This window comes from Fulmarus glacialis, unplaced genomic scaffold (assembly GCF_000690835.1).
Source record: "Fulmarus glacialis isolate BGI_N327 unplaced genomic scaffold, ASM69083v1 scaffold1608, whole genome shotgun sequence".
NCBI classification, from domain to species: domain Eukaryota; kingdom Metazoa; phylum Chordata; class Aves; order Procellariiformes; family Procellariidae; genus Fulmarus; species Fulmarus glacialis.
This window is the reverse complement of record NW_009227377.1, coordinates 34,896-47,662: the sequence shown is the minus strand read 5'-3', so window position 1 is coordinate 47,662 and position 12,767 is coordinate 34,896. Positions and strand designations below refer to the sequence as shown.

General features: G+C 41.6%; 1 protein-coding gene across 1 annotated transcript in view; it reads right to left on the bottom strand.

The window, feature by feature from the left end:
- The window catches only part of DTNA (dystrobrevin, alpha), a 61,460-nt gene that overhangs the window by 16,065 nt on the left and 32,628 nt on the right, over positions 1-12,767 (bottom strand). The window contains exons 11-13 of the mRNA XM_009583109.1: positions 10,986-11,083; positions 9,493-9,606; positions 4,834-4,930 (exon numbers count right to left, since the gene is read on the bottom strand). Of these exons, the coding sequence (XP_009581404.1) occupies positions 4,834-4,930; positions 9,493-9,606; positions 10,986-11,083 (309 nt within the window). The remainder of the gene's footprint in view (positions 1-4,833; positions 4,931-9,492; positions 9,607-10,985; positions 11,084-12,767) is intronic.

The window sequence follows — 12,767 nt, the reverse complement described above, 5'->3', positions numbered from 1 at the left end:
AGTTGAAATTCAAGCAGACTTTACAAAATAGTCATTTTTACAAACGCAGCTGAGTGAGTGATAAAGAGACACAGTGCCCTTTTCATCTACTGTTTCAAAACCTCTGGGAACGTGTATCCATGTAAGGAAAAACAAATGCTGGAGCGCACACCAAACTGCACATGGCTTTTGACTGAAAACCTGTGTTTGGTAGATGCCAAGGACGGAGGTGCCTTGACTGCTGTTAAAGGGGAACTACAACACTTGCGCCTGGTTGTTTACAGTGAAAAGTAACCTGAGGGCTAGTGTTTCCCTCACCCTGGGTTTATTTTGAGAATTCAGAAGGATTTCTTAACTCTTCCCATGCCATTTCTTTTGACTTCTGTAGTGGCTACCACTGCAGCCCTGAAACGGTTTGGCAAATATGTTCTAAAAAAGACAATAGCAGCCCATTGCAGGAGGAGTGCAGCATTGCCCTTGAGATTTTTATAAACTCCTGCCCCAGATCATAAATAATGTATCAGAATACTAAGCTATTAGTTCTTTTCTCCTATCACCCCTTTCTAAGAGACATTATGACCAGAGAGACATCAAGGGCAAATTAGGTTTATGAGGAATAAGCACATTGCTGATGGGAGAATGGAGGATTTAATACTTATAATTTCTTTAATGATCAGTTTTAGAACATTTAAATGATGGATGAAAGGGAAGTCGAATACATAAGGGCCAGATGCTCTCCTGTTTCTGGAATTGTCTGTACCCACTCCAGCAGAAACGCAGATCTCTAGTCCTCCAGAGGCAGGGCACAGAGCAACCTGGAGATGCTCCAAGGTCCTTGGAGGTCGCACCCCCCTGCACACCAGGTGGGAGATCTGGGAGCTACAGCTATCTCCTTTCATGTCCCGACTGGGGATGTTTCACCCTCTATGAATCAAATTTGCGAAAGAATTTCTGGTTCCCAGCTCCCTCTTTCGCTTGCCCTTTTTCCTCAGCTCCCCTTTGCCTTTGATCTTGGTTCTGGGGAACACCAAAAACAGTGGGAACTTTCAGAGAGGATGAGAAAAAAATGGACAAAATTTGCTTCCTGTAGACAAGTCACATTTAAGGAATGAACTTCAGAATAGGCATTTTATTTACTAAAAATAACAGATGCCTGCCAGTACTTCTTTCCTGGAATTTTCCCACAAGAGAAATGTAAAAGCTGCTGCACACCAGTGCTTACCCTTTTGTCTGCTTTGCAGCTATGACTGAGATCGTGTGTTTATGATACACAGTGCTCTCTTATCTGTAGCTTTCAGTGTTGGAACAAACTGTTTGGGAAGCACAGGGAGATGAAGCATTTGGAGCCCCCGTCCAGTAAAAAACTCCTCTCTTTTTATCTCTTTGGGCAGTATCAGACAGAACTGATCAACAGCAAGCTGAAATAGGAGGATATTAGGGAATGCCTGATTTCAGAGGTGAACACTTTAATGATATTTTACTCACCTAGATCCACCTCAGCCCAAGTTTGTGGGAATGGAGTGCTATTAGGATTGGATTCCTGCATAGTGGTTAGCAGGAGAAACGCGGTTTTCACAGGCTAGAGCTAACAGCCTGAAAAGTGATATGATAATCAGTAGTGACTTCTTGGTAATCTTGGTAAGCAGAGAAATTGAACACCGAATTGCTTCCAAACCTCTGCAGCCCCACCAGCTGAGGACTGAGGCATGCTGAAAGGGGAGTTACCACAGCCACCACGGATATGTGGATGGCTTCAGCTTTTATGTTGTACTTGGTTGCAGCTATCAATGTTCTCGTGCCATTTAGGAAAACTTTCATGTATTTTATTTAATTCACCATCCCTAGTCAACCTGCTATGGATTTTAAGTTAACTCTTGCTAGACAGGAAAAGATTTCCCACTATCAAGTGTCATGCATGCGTAGGATAAAATGCTTGAAAGGAAAACTGGCGTTACAGGAGCTTTAGCCCATTGCTCCCTCTGCCGGAACTGAACCGGGATGACATACGGGGAAAGCCTGTCTCACAGCCTCATCAAACGACACAGATGTGAAGAACTCATTATCCTTTCTCAAGGAAGGGCAGTAGAGAAATAGAAAGTTCATAAGCATTAGATGAATTGCCCGGCTGCTCATTCCAATTGAATTCCTCCAGAAATTAATTTAATCCTGTTTCTCTCAACAGATCATGAAATGGCATAGCATAATGGGGATCATCTAATGGAAATTGTGAGAGTAATTCCTTAGCATCATCACCTAGTATTCAGCGAGGCTATTACTCTCGGAAGAAAAAAATCGTATCTCATAACAGCCTGAAAATGTGCTTTCACTTATACTGTCCAGTGAACATTTTATATGATAGGGAAACTCTTGTCAGGCTGGAAACTTCTCTTTTGCGAATGGAAGATCTTCTAATACTGCAGAATAAAAACCAGACAGCCCTTACATAGAGGTGATGTTTGGTCAGAATATTTTTTTTTGTGTGCAACAGATTGATGTTCTACAAAAATTAGCCAAAACGTTAGTTTTATGAAGGTGAGCATTACCTACAAACTCTGCATGCTCTACCATAGACAGAACACATCAGACTTGTGGCTGTACTTCTGCTGATGAAAGCAAGAGGAAGTGTGTTTTGTTAAAATGAAACATTTTTATCGGACTCATAAATCAGATTGCTGTCTGAAAAGTGCTATTTTTTAGCCTAATATCTTTCCAAGATCCATTTCAATACTAAAAAGCTCCAAGGCAATTAAATCTTCTAAAATTTACCATTAGTAATATAAATACTTGCCCTTTTTGATCTAGGTTGCAGAAGCCATTTAGAAACTACATTATTTTCCTGAAGACTTACAGGACTGTTAGCATCAGTGCCGACTTTAAAAGATGTGCACACGATGCCCTGACTTCTTCTGGATAAAGTGGGATTTCAAACTCTTGTCCTGCTCTAATTTAACCGCAGTTATGTTTTTCTTAAAGTTCCAAAATTCTCATTACATTTTCAAAATGTTATCTATGGTAGAAGTGTTCTTTAATTCATACTCTAGGTTGGTTTCACTACATTTGGGTGGTGATTTCCATATCTTACGTGTTCTTATTTAGAGAAGTGAGAAAAAGATCAAGACTCCTTGTAGCCATGACTCACTTTCTAGAGGGCTAAGATGTTTAATTGTGAAAATTGCTCCAAGATACTTGAAAATAATGTGTGAAAGAAGTGCAAAATATTAATTTTGGTCAAAGGAAGACGCACACATTTCAAGCAAAGGAAGTAAAGTAAATCACAGGAACACAATCATATTTAGAAGTTAGTGAGGCCTCCGATAAGGAGATGACTTACTACCTGTTTCAATTCTTCTTCCTAAAGAAAAAGAGGATCAGCACATGACATTAGCCAGGATGTAAGTGAAGAACAGAAAACAAAGCCAAAATTGGAGTACAGGATTAAAGGTACAGTCGAGATAGTTAAAGGTATGTGACCAGGTTATGGTCCCACCTCTGCACACTTTGAAACACCAGAACAGCGCAAAGCATGCAGAAAGCTACTATCATTTCCTACCCCATATTCTCTTTGTTCAGGCAGTGCAATGGCAGCAGGCAGCCCTGACTGCTAGTTGTAGCACTGCAGCATTTCATAGGTAGAGCGAAAAGTATACTGTCTACTTCCAGCTCCCAAAAATCTGCTGGCTACTCGGTGAGCTCTGCTGCTCAGGTGCCACCAATTCCTGCATTGTGGCTGCAGAAGCCTGTACCTGAGCAGATGCAAATGACATAAGGGGTCAAACTCATCCTTTGATGCAAATACATGTTGCCAAATGGATTTCAGTGAAATTCTTTCCGCTTTTATCAGAGCCATATTTGACCCAAGTTGCACTGAATTTCCATGCACTCATTTTATCTGGCATGGCCAACAACAGAACAGACTCTTATGCTATTCAGAGAACTTTATTCCAATGTGAATTTCTGGCATCAACTGTCCTGAGGCCCATCAGGTAAAATAGGGCTGGACTCTGCAAATAAAGACCCATTTTCCATCTTACCCTAGTCTGTCTTAAAAATGCGCATGCTTTTTGATATCTTCATTTTTATGAGATCCTTCATTGAGACACATTTCTTCTGTTTAACAAGGGCTTGTTTCTGTATTTATGAAAATGACCAAGTGTTGCTGGGGAAGCATCTCTAAGATCAGAGAGTTAGATTTGGTTGCCAAATGGCATGTCTGACAGAACTAGCAATTGAATGGGCAAAGTTAAAGGAACTAGCAACAGCAATTCTGTACTGTCAGCTGGAGTAGGTAATAGTGTACAGTGCTGAGTTGTTTTTCTCACAGTTATTAGTTAACTTGTTTTATGTGCCTACTTGTTTCTTTTCTTTTCTTTTTTTTTTTTATTATTTGATGTGAACACAGAAAACTCTAAAACCACCTGAAACTGGATCACAAAATATTTTGTATTTGGACATTGTCGAATGGCCGATCCAGAGATTGCTAGCCTGAAATTCAGAGATGCGGCCAAATCCTTCTACAAAAGAGCAAAACAGGACTGTATTGCATCACGCTGCAGTACCGTTTAAAGGATTGTACTAATTCTTCAATAGTTCAGAGCCTGTCTCTGATGTTCCATCCACTTAGCAGTAGGTAACAATGATGATGCAGTGTTACTACCGGAACATCATCATCTGAGCATCATTTGAAACCCCTGAATTGAAAGACCAAGGCAGAAAATGGACAGGGAAGGAAACAAAGCAAAATTTTATGGTTGGAAATAGTCAAGTTCTGCAGAATTCTGTGGTCATATCTCCTCCCTCTTCTCTCTTGCTTCGCTCTGCCTGTTCTCCTTAGTAGTATCAGGTGGAACTCCTTACCTTCAGCAGTTTCATGAGGCCTTCTAACTGCACCATAAGCTCCCTCCGGCTTTCCTGGAGAGCAGACATCCTCTGTTCCAGCTCGTCCTTCCGCTGTCTGAGAAACAAGCAGATCCGATCAAAGCTTACCCCTCACAGCATCAGCAGCTTTTAACTGCATCGTTTCCCCAGCCCAACTATGAGGTATATGCCTATAGACTGCAGGAAAGCAAATACACTGTATGAATTCAGCATAGTGCTTCGAAACGGGGCTACGTGAAAGCTAGGGAGCTCCCTCATATTGAGAATATTCATGGGACTAAACATAGTGATTAGGAAAAAGACAGACACTGACACAGACCCTTCTGCAAAGAACAAATGAAGTTCAAACAAATTTGTGTTATATTCCCTTGCGGGAATATAACATTCCTTGCGGGAATATAAATATAAAAATTGCCTGGCAATTTTTGTCTTTGGATGTCTCTAGTCAATAACCTCACTGCCTGTCAGGAGGAATTAAAGCCATGCCCTGAAGGACAGGAAATTACAGCAGGGGCACTAAACAGGGCGAGACATGCGAGAAGCTAAGGGAGTTCAGAAATTCAGCCAGGAAGCCACAGCGATCTGCTTTTGTTTCTATTTTTTTCTGGAAGCAAGAGTAAGACTATCTGTGATGGTGCATTTCCACCCCCTTCCCCTGGGCCGCTCTACGACCTCAGGAACTCCCGTTAGGCCTTGGCCTTTGTGTAAGGAGCTGGGCGGCTGAGCATCCCTTGACCACACCAGGAACTCTCGCATGGCTGAGGTGGGGAGCGGCACTGACCGAACCAGGAACCCCTGCTGCCCTGGCCAAGGTGGGGAGAGCGAGCGGGAATAATTCGTCATCCCCTGACAGCCTTGGAACATTCCTTACCTGGATCGTAGCTGGAGTGGAACGGTACCATTGTTACTGGTATTTTGAGAACTCCAGTAGTTACTGACCCGGATTGTGGCCAGGATGGAAATTTACGGATGACTAAAGCCAATCATCTTGCGACCCTATGAACAGCGGTCCCAAGTGAGCCCCTTGGAGCTCTCCTGGACCGCAGCGGGCTGCGACCAGCACCTCCTCCGAGTGGAACGCCTCTCAGAGCTCCCCAACTCTCCAGTTTGCAAAATTCAGAGGACCATCGCCGAAAGCTGACAACGGGACCTGGGCCAAAACCCTTCACTCCTTGAGGCTGCTCAACCCTCGCCCGTTGAGAAATGCTGAGACATTTGAAGTGAATATTTCACTGAACTCGAGGGGAATTTTTAACAGGTATACCTTCGTACATTTATGTGTCTTTGTGTGCGTTGCGTGTGCAAAGTGACTTTGGCAAGTATAGTATAAATATTACCATCTCAAATCTGTAATTAAGTCACTGTTGTGATTGTAGTAAATTCTATTGACTCACTTTGTAAATGTTAAATTAGTCAATGATTAAGTGCTGCTAAAATCTTGTGATCCACCTTAAACTGTGAATGAATCTTAAACTGCTACCAAACACATATCCCTTAAGCATAAACCATTCACCAAGTCTGGGACTAGGAGTGGATCCAGCCGCACCTAAGCTCCATCAGGAGATTAGGAAGCAAGAGGGTCTTCTCTGAATCTCGTGACTCAATGGGAGGGACTCCCTCACCCTTTTGCATCTTCAGTCTCTGTATAAATCATTCTAGCTTGATTCTAACTCCATTTTCCTTTGTATGTTTCATCCATGTAGTAAGTGACAGACTGAACCTTGCCATTGAACTTTGTTAAGTCGCACTTTTACAACATCATATTAAAACCACTTTCGCTAATACCTTTGATGGTGACTCTTTAAGTGATTTAAATCACTCGTCCCCAACACTATCACAAAGTGGAGATATAACTCCTTGAAAATAGCTCTTTGGACTCAGAGTCCAGTGCTGGTTCTGTGACAGTGTGAATACGGAGCCACTCCAAGTGTGACAGCCAGTTTGTGCCCACATAAATGGGAACAGCTTTCATTCCGCACAGCTCCACTGCACAGGACGGCTGTTCAGCACTTGCACATGTTCAATCACTAAATTGTATGAGAGGTCCCGGCATAAATACAAAATAAAATTGTTGCCTCCTGGAAGCTATGATGTAATTAACAACATTATTGTTGAAAAATATACATATTAGGTATATTTTATACACTACTGTGTTGCAAATAACATAAAACCACTATGTTGTTAGCCTTGTACTACCTACAAAATATGACAATTTAATTCTAAACGGAAAAGCACCAGAGCCAACAAGACTAAGTACATTTCCTATATTGAGGGAAATATGAAACCCTGATTTTGAGCCTTCTCTGTAAGTGAGCAGTGACTGATATAAGCAACACTGATTTCTATAGGATTGCTCACGTGTGCTATCTCTCACCTATATAATAGGATCGTACAGTAACACTGCCAGGTTGTATTTACTGTTCCGGAGGACTAATCTATTTTCTGCTACAAATTGCCTGTGCTGGCTTTTCTTTTCCAGGCATGTAATGGTTGGAAATGCTATGAACTGTACAAAGGCAACTGAGTTTAAGAAACTGCTAATAAAAATAAGATACTCCAGCCATGTAATTCAAAGTGGCAGGTTCTAGCACAGACCTCTGCTGGGTTTTAGATTCGTTCTACGGGGAGAGAGGATCTAAGCAGCATGTAATGTACAGACTGCTCCTCTGACTTTTTTCTCCCGCTGTACTCCAGCGCAAGTTCTTGGAAGTAATGGGCTTTCCAGCCTGTCTCCAAGACAGCACTGGTAATGTGAAGGAATGCTGTGTTCAGAACCTCATTTTAGCGAGTCTGCAACACTACAGTAGCTAGTGAAAGATGCTGGGACAGGTACTCACAACATAATTTACAGATTCCAGCATTTCTTAATATTATATGAACTACATTGCCCTACTGCCCTAATTGCTTCAAGCCCCCAAAATCTGTGGAGTAACAAATGTAAATCAGTGCTGCTGTTCTGAGTCTGGCTGTTTTACACATGGTAAGAAGAGCCTCGTGACATCTTAAGTGTCTAGGAATTTGAGGTGGTGTCGAAATACCACAGTAAATCAAAAGCCAATCTTTTGCCTTTCAAATGGTGAACATTTTAGACGGTATGCAAAGCAGCACAGACACACAGATTAGAAGTTATTTTCTGACTCTGACATTGCATATGAAATCAGAAAAGATATCATAACTGAGGAACTCAGCCTCACTGCCCTAGGGATATCCTGTGTCAGGAAATTCAAATAAGGATATTACGCTTTTAATATGCGTAGCAAAATTGAAAAGAGGGAAAAATTAAGTAGTCAGTCCGCTAACACTGCACAATCATTTGACTTTTTTTTAAGGATAATGAATTTATTTGTCAACTACATAGAAAGCTAATCTCCTAAACCTGCTTAAAATAGACTTTAGGCTTGATGCACAGGAGCTAGATTATTGGTATATTTTATGCAGTGTACACATTTTCATCACAGTCAGTTTTATATGTCTCAGAATGTCACTTGCCTGTAGAAATCTAGAAGTAATTATATACTAAAATCCCTCACAGAAATGAAGAAGCTAATTTGTCTTCAGATTGGAAAGCAAATGTAATTATTTGTGAAACAGAAAAATATTTTAGTGTGGAAAACTCAATAATAAAACTATACAGTATTTGTAAAGAAAAAATTTAGCGCAATTTCTTACAGTAATTTCCTTTGGTTATGAATCAGACCACTAAAATATTACTTGTGTGAGGAGCAGCTAAGTGGCCAAAAATATTCGTTAGTCTTCTCATGAGAGAACTGCTCGGGGCGGGGGGGGGTGGTAAAATTTAATCTAGCATTGTTTCACCAGAAAGAAAGTGTGTTACACTCTATTCTCTACTCACATGAAGAGTTTTGAATAGTTCTTATTGGATTCTCTGTTTGGCTCTCACAGCATGAATTTCAGGACTTGCAGGGAGCCTACGGATCTGGGCCAATGACAATTGTTCTTCTTCAATGTGATATACATGGCAATTAGTAAATCCATGTAGAGTATCCTAATTAACATGCAGACACATCCATATCAATGTTTTTAGCTTGGTGGGATAATTGGAGAAATGATCCTCTAAATCTTCAGCAGCTGCAGATGACATTACTCCTCACTTCCCACGTGACAAGGAGGATCATTCTGCAGCCTGGTTTTGCACCATGAACAGAACTGACCTCTCCTTAGCATTCAACACATGGGGGAAATTTCCAAAAATTAACGTCTAATTCTGGCTGTATTTTCATGTAGCTCTGTATTTACTTTAGCATAAACGAGAAGTCTTTGTAGAAGCATTTGTTCTGACAGAACGACATTTTTCCCCATATAATTAACGGCATTTGGACCAGGCTGTGGGGACCTATTCCAAACGACCTAAGGGCCTAACTCTGCAAACACTAATGCACATGCTTAATTTAATGTAGATGAATAATATGTGAGATTCCTCATGCATGCTGCTTAAAGCATAAGCTTAATTACTTCTAGGACTACAGCCTGCACCGAAAACGGAGAAAAAATACACATTGTGTTATTTACTTTAAAAAGCCCCCAAAACCGTAAGCCAGGCTTCTCTTATTTCTTCTCTTATTGAGAATGACTGGCTGGTCCCAGTCACGGCCGGAGGTTTTACCGCTGCGGACTTACCTCAGGAGCCGGAGCTCTGCAAGGAGAGTGGGATTTTGTTGTGCCTTCTCCGGTGTGGGTTGAGACGCTTGCTCATGTTCAAGTCGCAGCCTCTGGATCTCCTGTAGGATTTCTCTTGGGGAGGAGAATAAGCAGAAGACTACAAGTCAGTAATTTTCCACAAAACCAGCTCACTGGACATTGCAAGAGGAGAAAAAGTATGATTATATGTAGCTCTTCATCAACGTAGATATAATGACTGGGCTCCAACCAACAAAAGAAGCCCTCAGCAATGGGAGAGGGCTCTGGATATTTTTTAAATAAATTTTTAGTATTTCACCATAAAGGGAAATATTTCTTCAAGACCCCCAAAAATCAGAGGTAGACATGAAATAGCTCTATGCGTAATTAAGTTGTTCCCTTCTAATTCTTTCCCATGAACATTTCAAGCACCCCATGAACTTAACAAAAATTAAAATAACCTATCTGGCCCTTCTTGAGTGTCAGAGAAAATATTCAGCACTTAAAAAAATACTTTTAGTGTAAGCAGAGATGTGAGAGCGGTCAACAATTCATGGAGAAGCAATTTAATAGGACTTGTTACGACTGGCTTGTCAGCCCTGGAGCGCTGGCAAAAGGCTAATGCAAAGCTTCGCAGCAGAAGGTTGAAACCTTTGTGTATTTTGTCCCTTCTTCACAACGTGCTGGATAGCAGACGGTCAGGAGGCAGCCTCGAACTATGAAAGACAAATCGAGACTGGAGCTGGTGGCTCATTACACGGTGACAGAAGGCAGTGCAGAGTTTGCCATAGGAAACCATCTGGTCTGGGCTGGCCTCTGTTTTACAGTCCGGCAGTAAAAGCAGAGCTCTGCTGCCATACATTTCATGGCATCAGGCAGTCTGATACCCAGGGCCAGATCCTCTGCTGCTAACAAACGGGCATCACTCCTTTTTGGGGCCAGCTGGCCTATTTCTTCTGGACACTTTCGGTCTCGGTCACATCCGTACCTAGTGTCTCATTTGATCAGCAGCCTAACTTGCTGCTAACCTTTCTGCAAACCTTTCCCAGGCAGACTGTGTTCTGGAGAGCTTTAATCATCTTTTTCACAAACAAAAGCAGGAGAGCATAACATTAGCAGTGTGACTGATCCTTTTATCATTTCACGCTATAGTGCTGCAGAGGATCCAACTCAAAGTTAATCTGGTTTTGAAACAGGACAGGCTTTGTTTTTTTAACTCTTAACAAACAGCAGCTGCAAACAGTAAAGTATAAATGATTATATCACGTCATTGAACAGTACACTCATTAAAACACAGGGATTCAAAGGCTGTAGATTTCAAAGCCTTTGTCATATTCTGTGGACCTTTTTGAGTCCTGTGCTTTTTGTAGGGGGAGGTATGTGCATGTGTAAGCACATTGCACAGAAATGGGTAGTAAAAGATGTTAAGAAACAAACAAATGTACACAATATATGGGACTAAACAAAACCAGGTACTTTTTGTGGATGCTTACCGGTTTTTATTTTCAAGCTCTGCAATCAGCTGCCTTTGTTGCTTGTTTGCATCAATAGTGAAGGAGATATCTGACGCCCCTCTCTGCTGACCCTGCTGCTGTCGTAAAAAAGAGAAGGCTGCATTGAAGGAGGAATAGCCAGCATGCACCCATGAGTTCAACACAGATCTGTTCTGTGAAATCTGCTTACAGAAAATGCAGTACCAGGCTGGCCTACGCTAAAAAAAGAGCATCCATGCTGTGCTCATACCAGTATGGCTCCATTGCTAGTAAAAGCAGGGTAAGTGCTAGAGTAAGTAAGACTCAGTGTTTACCATCCTGTCATTCATTGCTTCTTCAAGGAGCTTCCTCTGAACCAAACATAAAAGACAAGGGCACTCCTGCAGGCAGTTGCTGTAATATGGCTCTTAATTTTGATACTACAGACAAGAGGAACACAGTGAAGCAAAAACCAGTGTCTCTCTCCAGTGCAGTGATGCTTCATTCTCTTGAAAATACGGTTTTACTTTCAGTCTGAAAGTACTCAGTTTTCAGTCTGGCTGTGTGGCCCATTTGGCCAAGTTTTCCTATACACTCTGATGATACTTCAGAAAACCTCGCTCCCCAATCCTTCAGGTACAGCAGAACCTTTTTTCCCTGATAAAATGTAGTGGGAATTAAACTACTTCTTACCAAACTAGGCAGTGCTCACTACAGCTTCATTGGACTATGCTCTTTTTCCATGTTCATCAGCAATAACCAAATATTGTTTTCCTTGTTCATGCTCCTGTATTTCAGTATTTTATCAATGACAACACAGCAAGATATTTAAAGTTTCACAGCTATCAAGGATATTCATTTATTTCTAACTCCAACCTGAAAGAATCCGACATTAAAAAATTCTCTGCTAGGTTACTGCTGTGATCTGAGTGTTTCTCACTGTAAAAGCCCCGTGAAGTGTAACTCTGGAGCCCAATTTTATGTGATGCCAGGCACCTCCTCCTCCAGGAGGTGGACCCTCAATAAGGATGAAGATAGATCTCAGTGCTAACTTGTTAGCACTGTCTGTGGGGAAAGGACAGTACATTACACCTGTAACCATTTACTATTTTTTCTGCTACGGGTACATTTTCCCATTAACACTGCCAACCATAGGGAAGGAGAGCAGTGCATAAAGAAGAAGAACTGATACACGCTGGTGGATGTCACGACTGATACAGGGGGAACCAGGATCGTTATCCTGAATGCCCAGTGTTATTAATATGTTTTGTTCCTTAAAGAACAGAATGACGATCAGCAAAGCTTTAAAAATTTCCACTGTGCTCCTAATGCGGTGCCACTCTTGTGCTCGGAAAGATTTCTGTGTACAGAAACCTTCTCTTTTCCTTCTGCCTCTTTTGTTCAAAGAGCACAGATGGATGGCAATGAGAAATTCAGTATTTTCCTTCAAACCATCTCTATTTAAAAGCTACTTAAATATTGTTTTTAAGTTTTCCCCTGTATCACGGACACGTGTTGCATACAACTGATTTCTACCAGTTTCTACCCAGAGACATTATTAATGGGAAATCTTGTTCTCATTTACCGTCCTTCAGAAACAGACCATCACCTATAGGTTGCCTTAAATTCAAAACACTGTCACACCTCTGGAAGGGATTGATTTGGGCTGGGCTGGCAGACCAGGAGCACCCGTGCACCCTTCTCTTCTCCTGCAGCTGTAGGTAGTGTGAAATCTTCCATGACAGACGGCTGCACAGGGCAGCAGATTCATCTTCACTGCCTTCACTTGGGATGAACGTGACT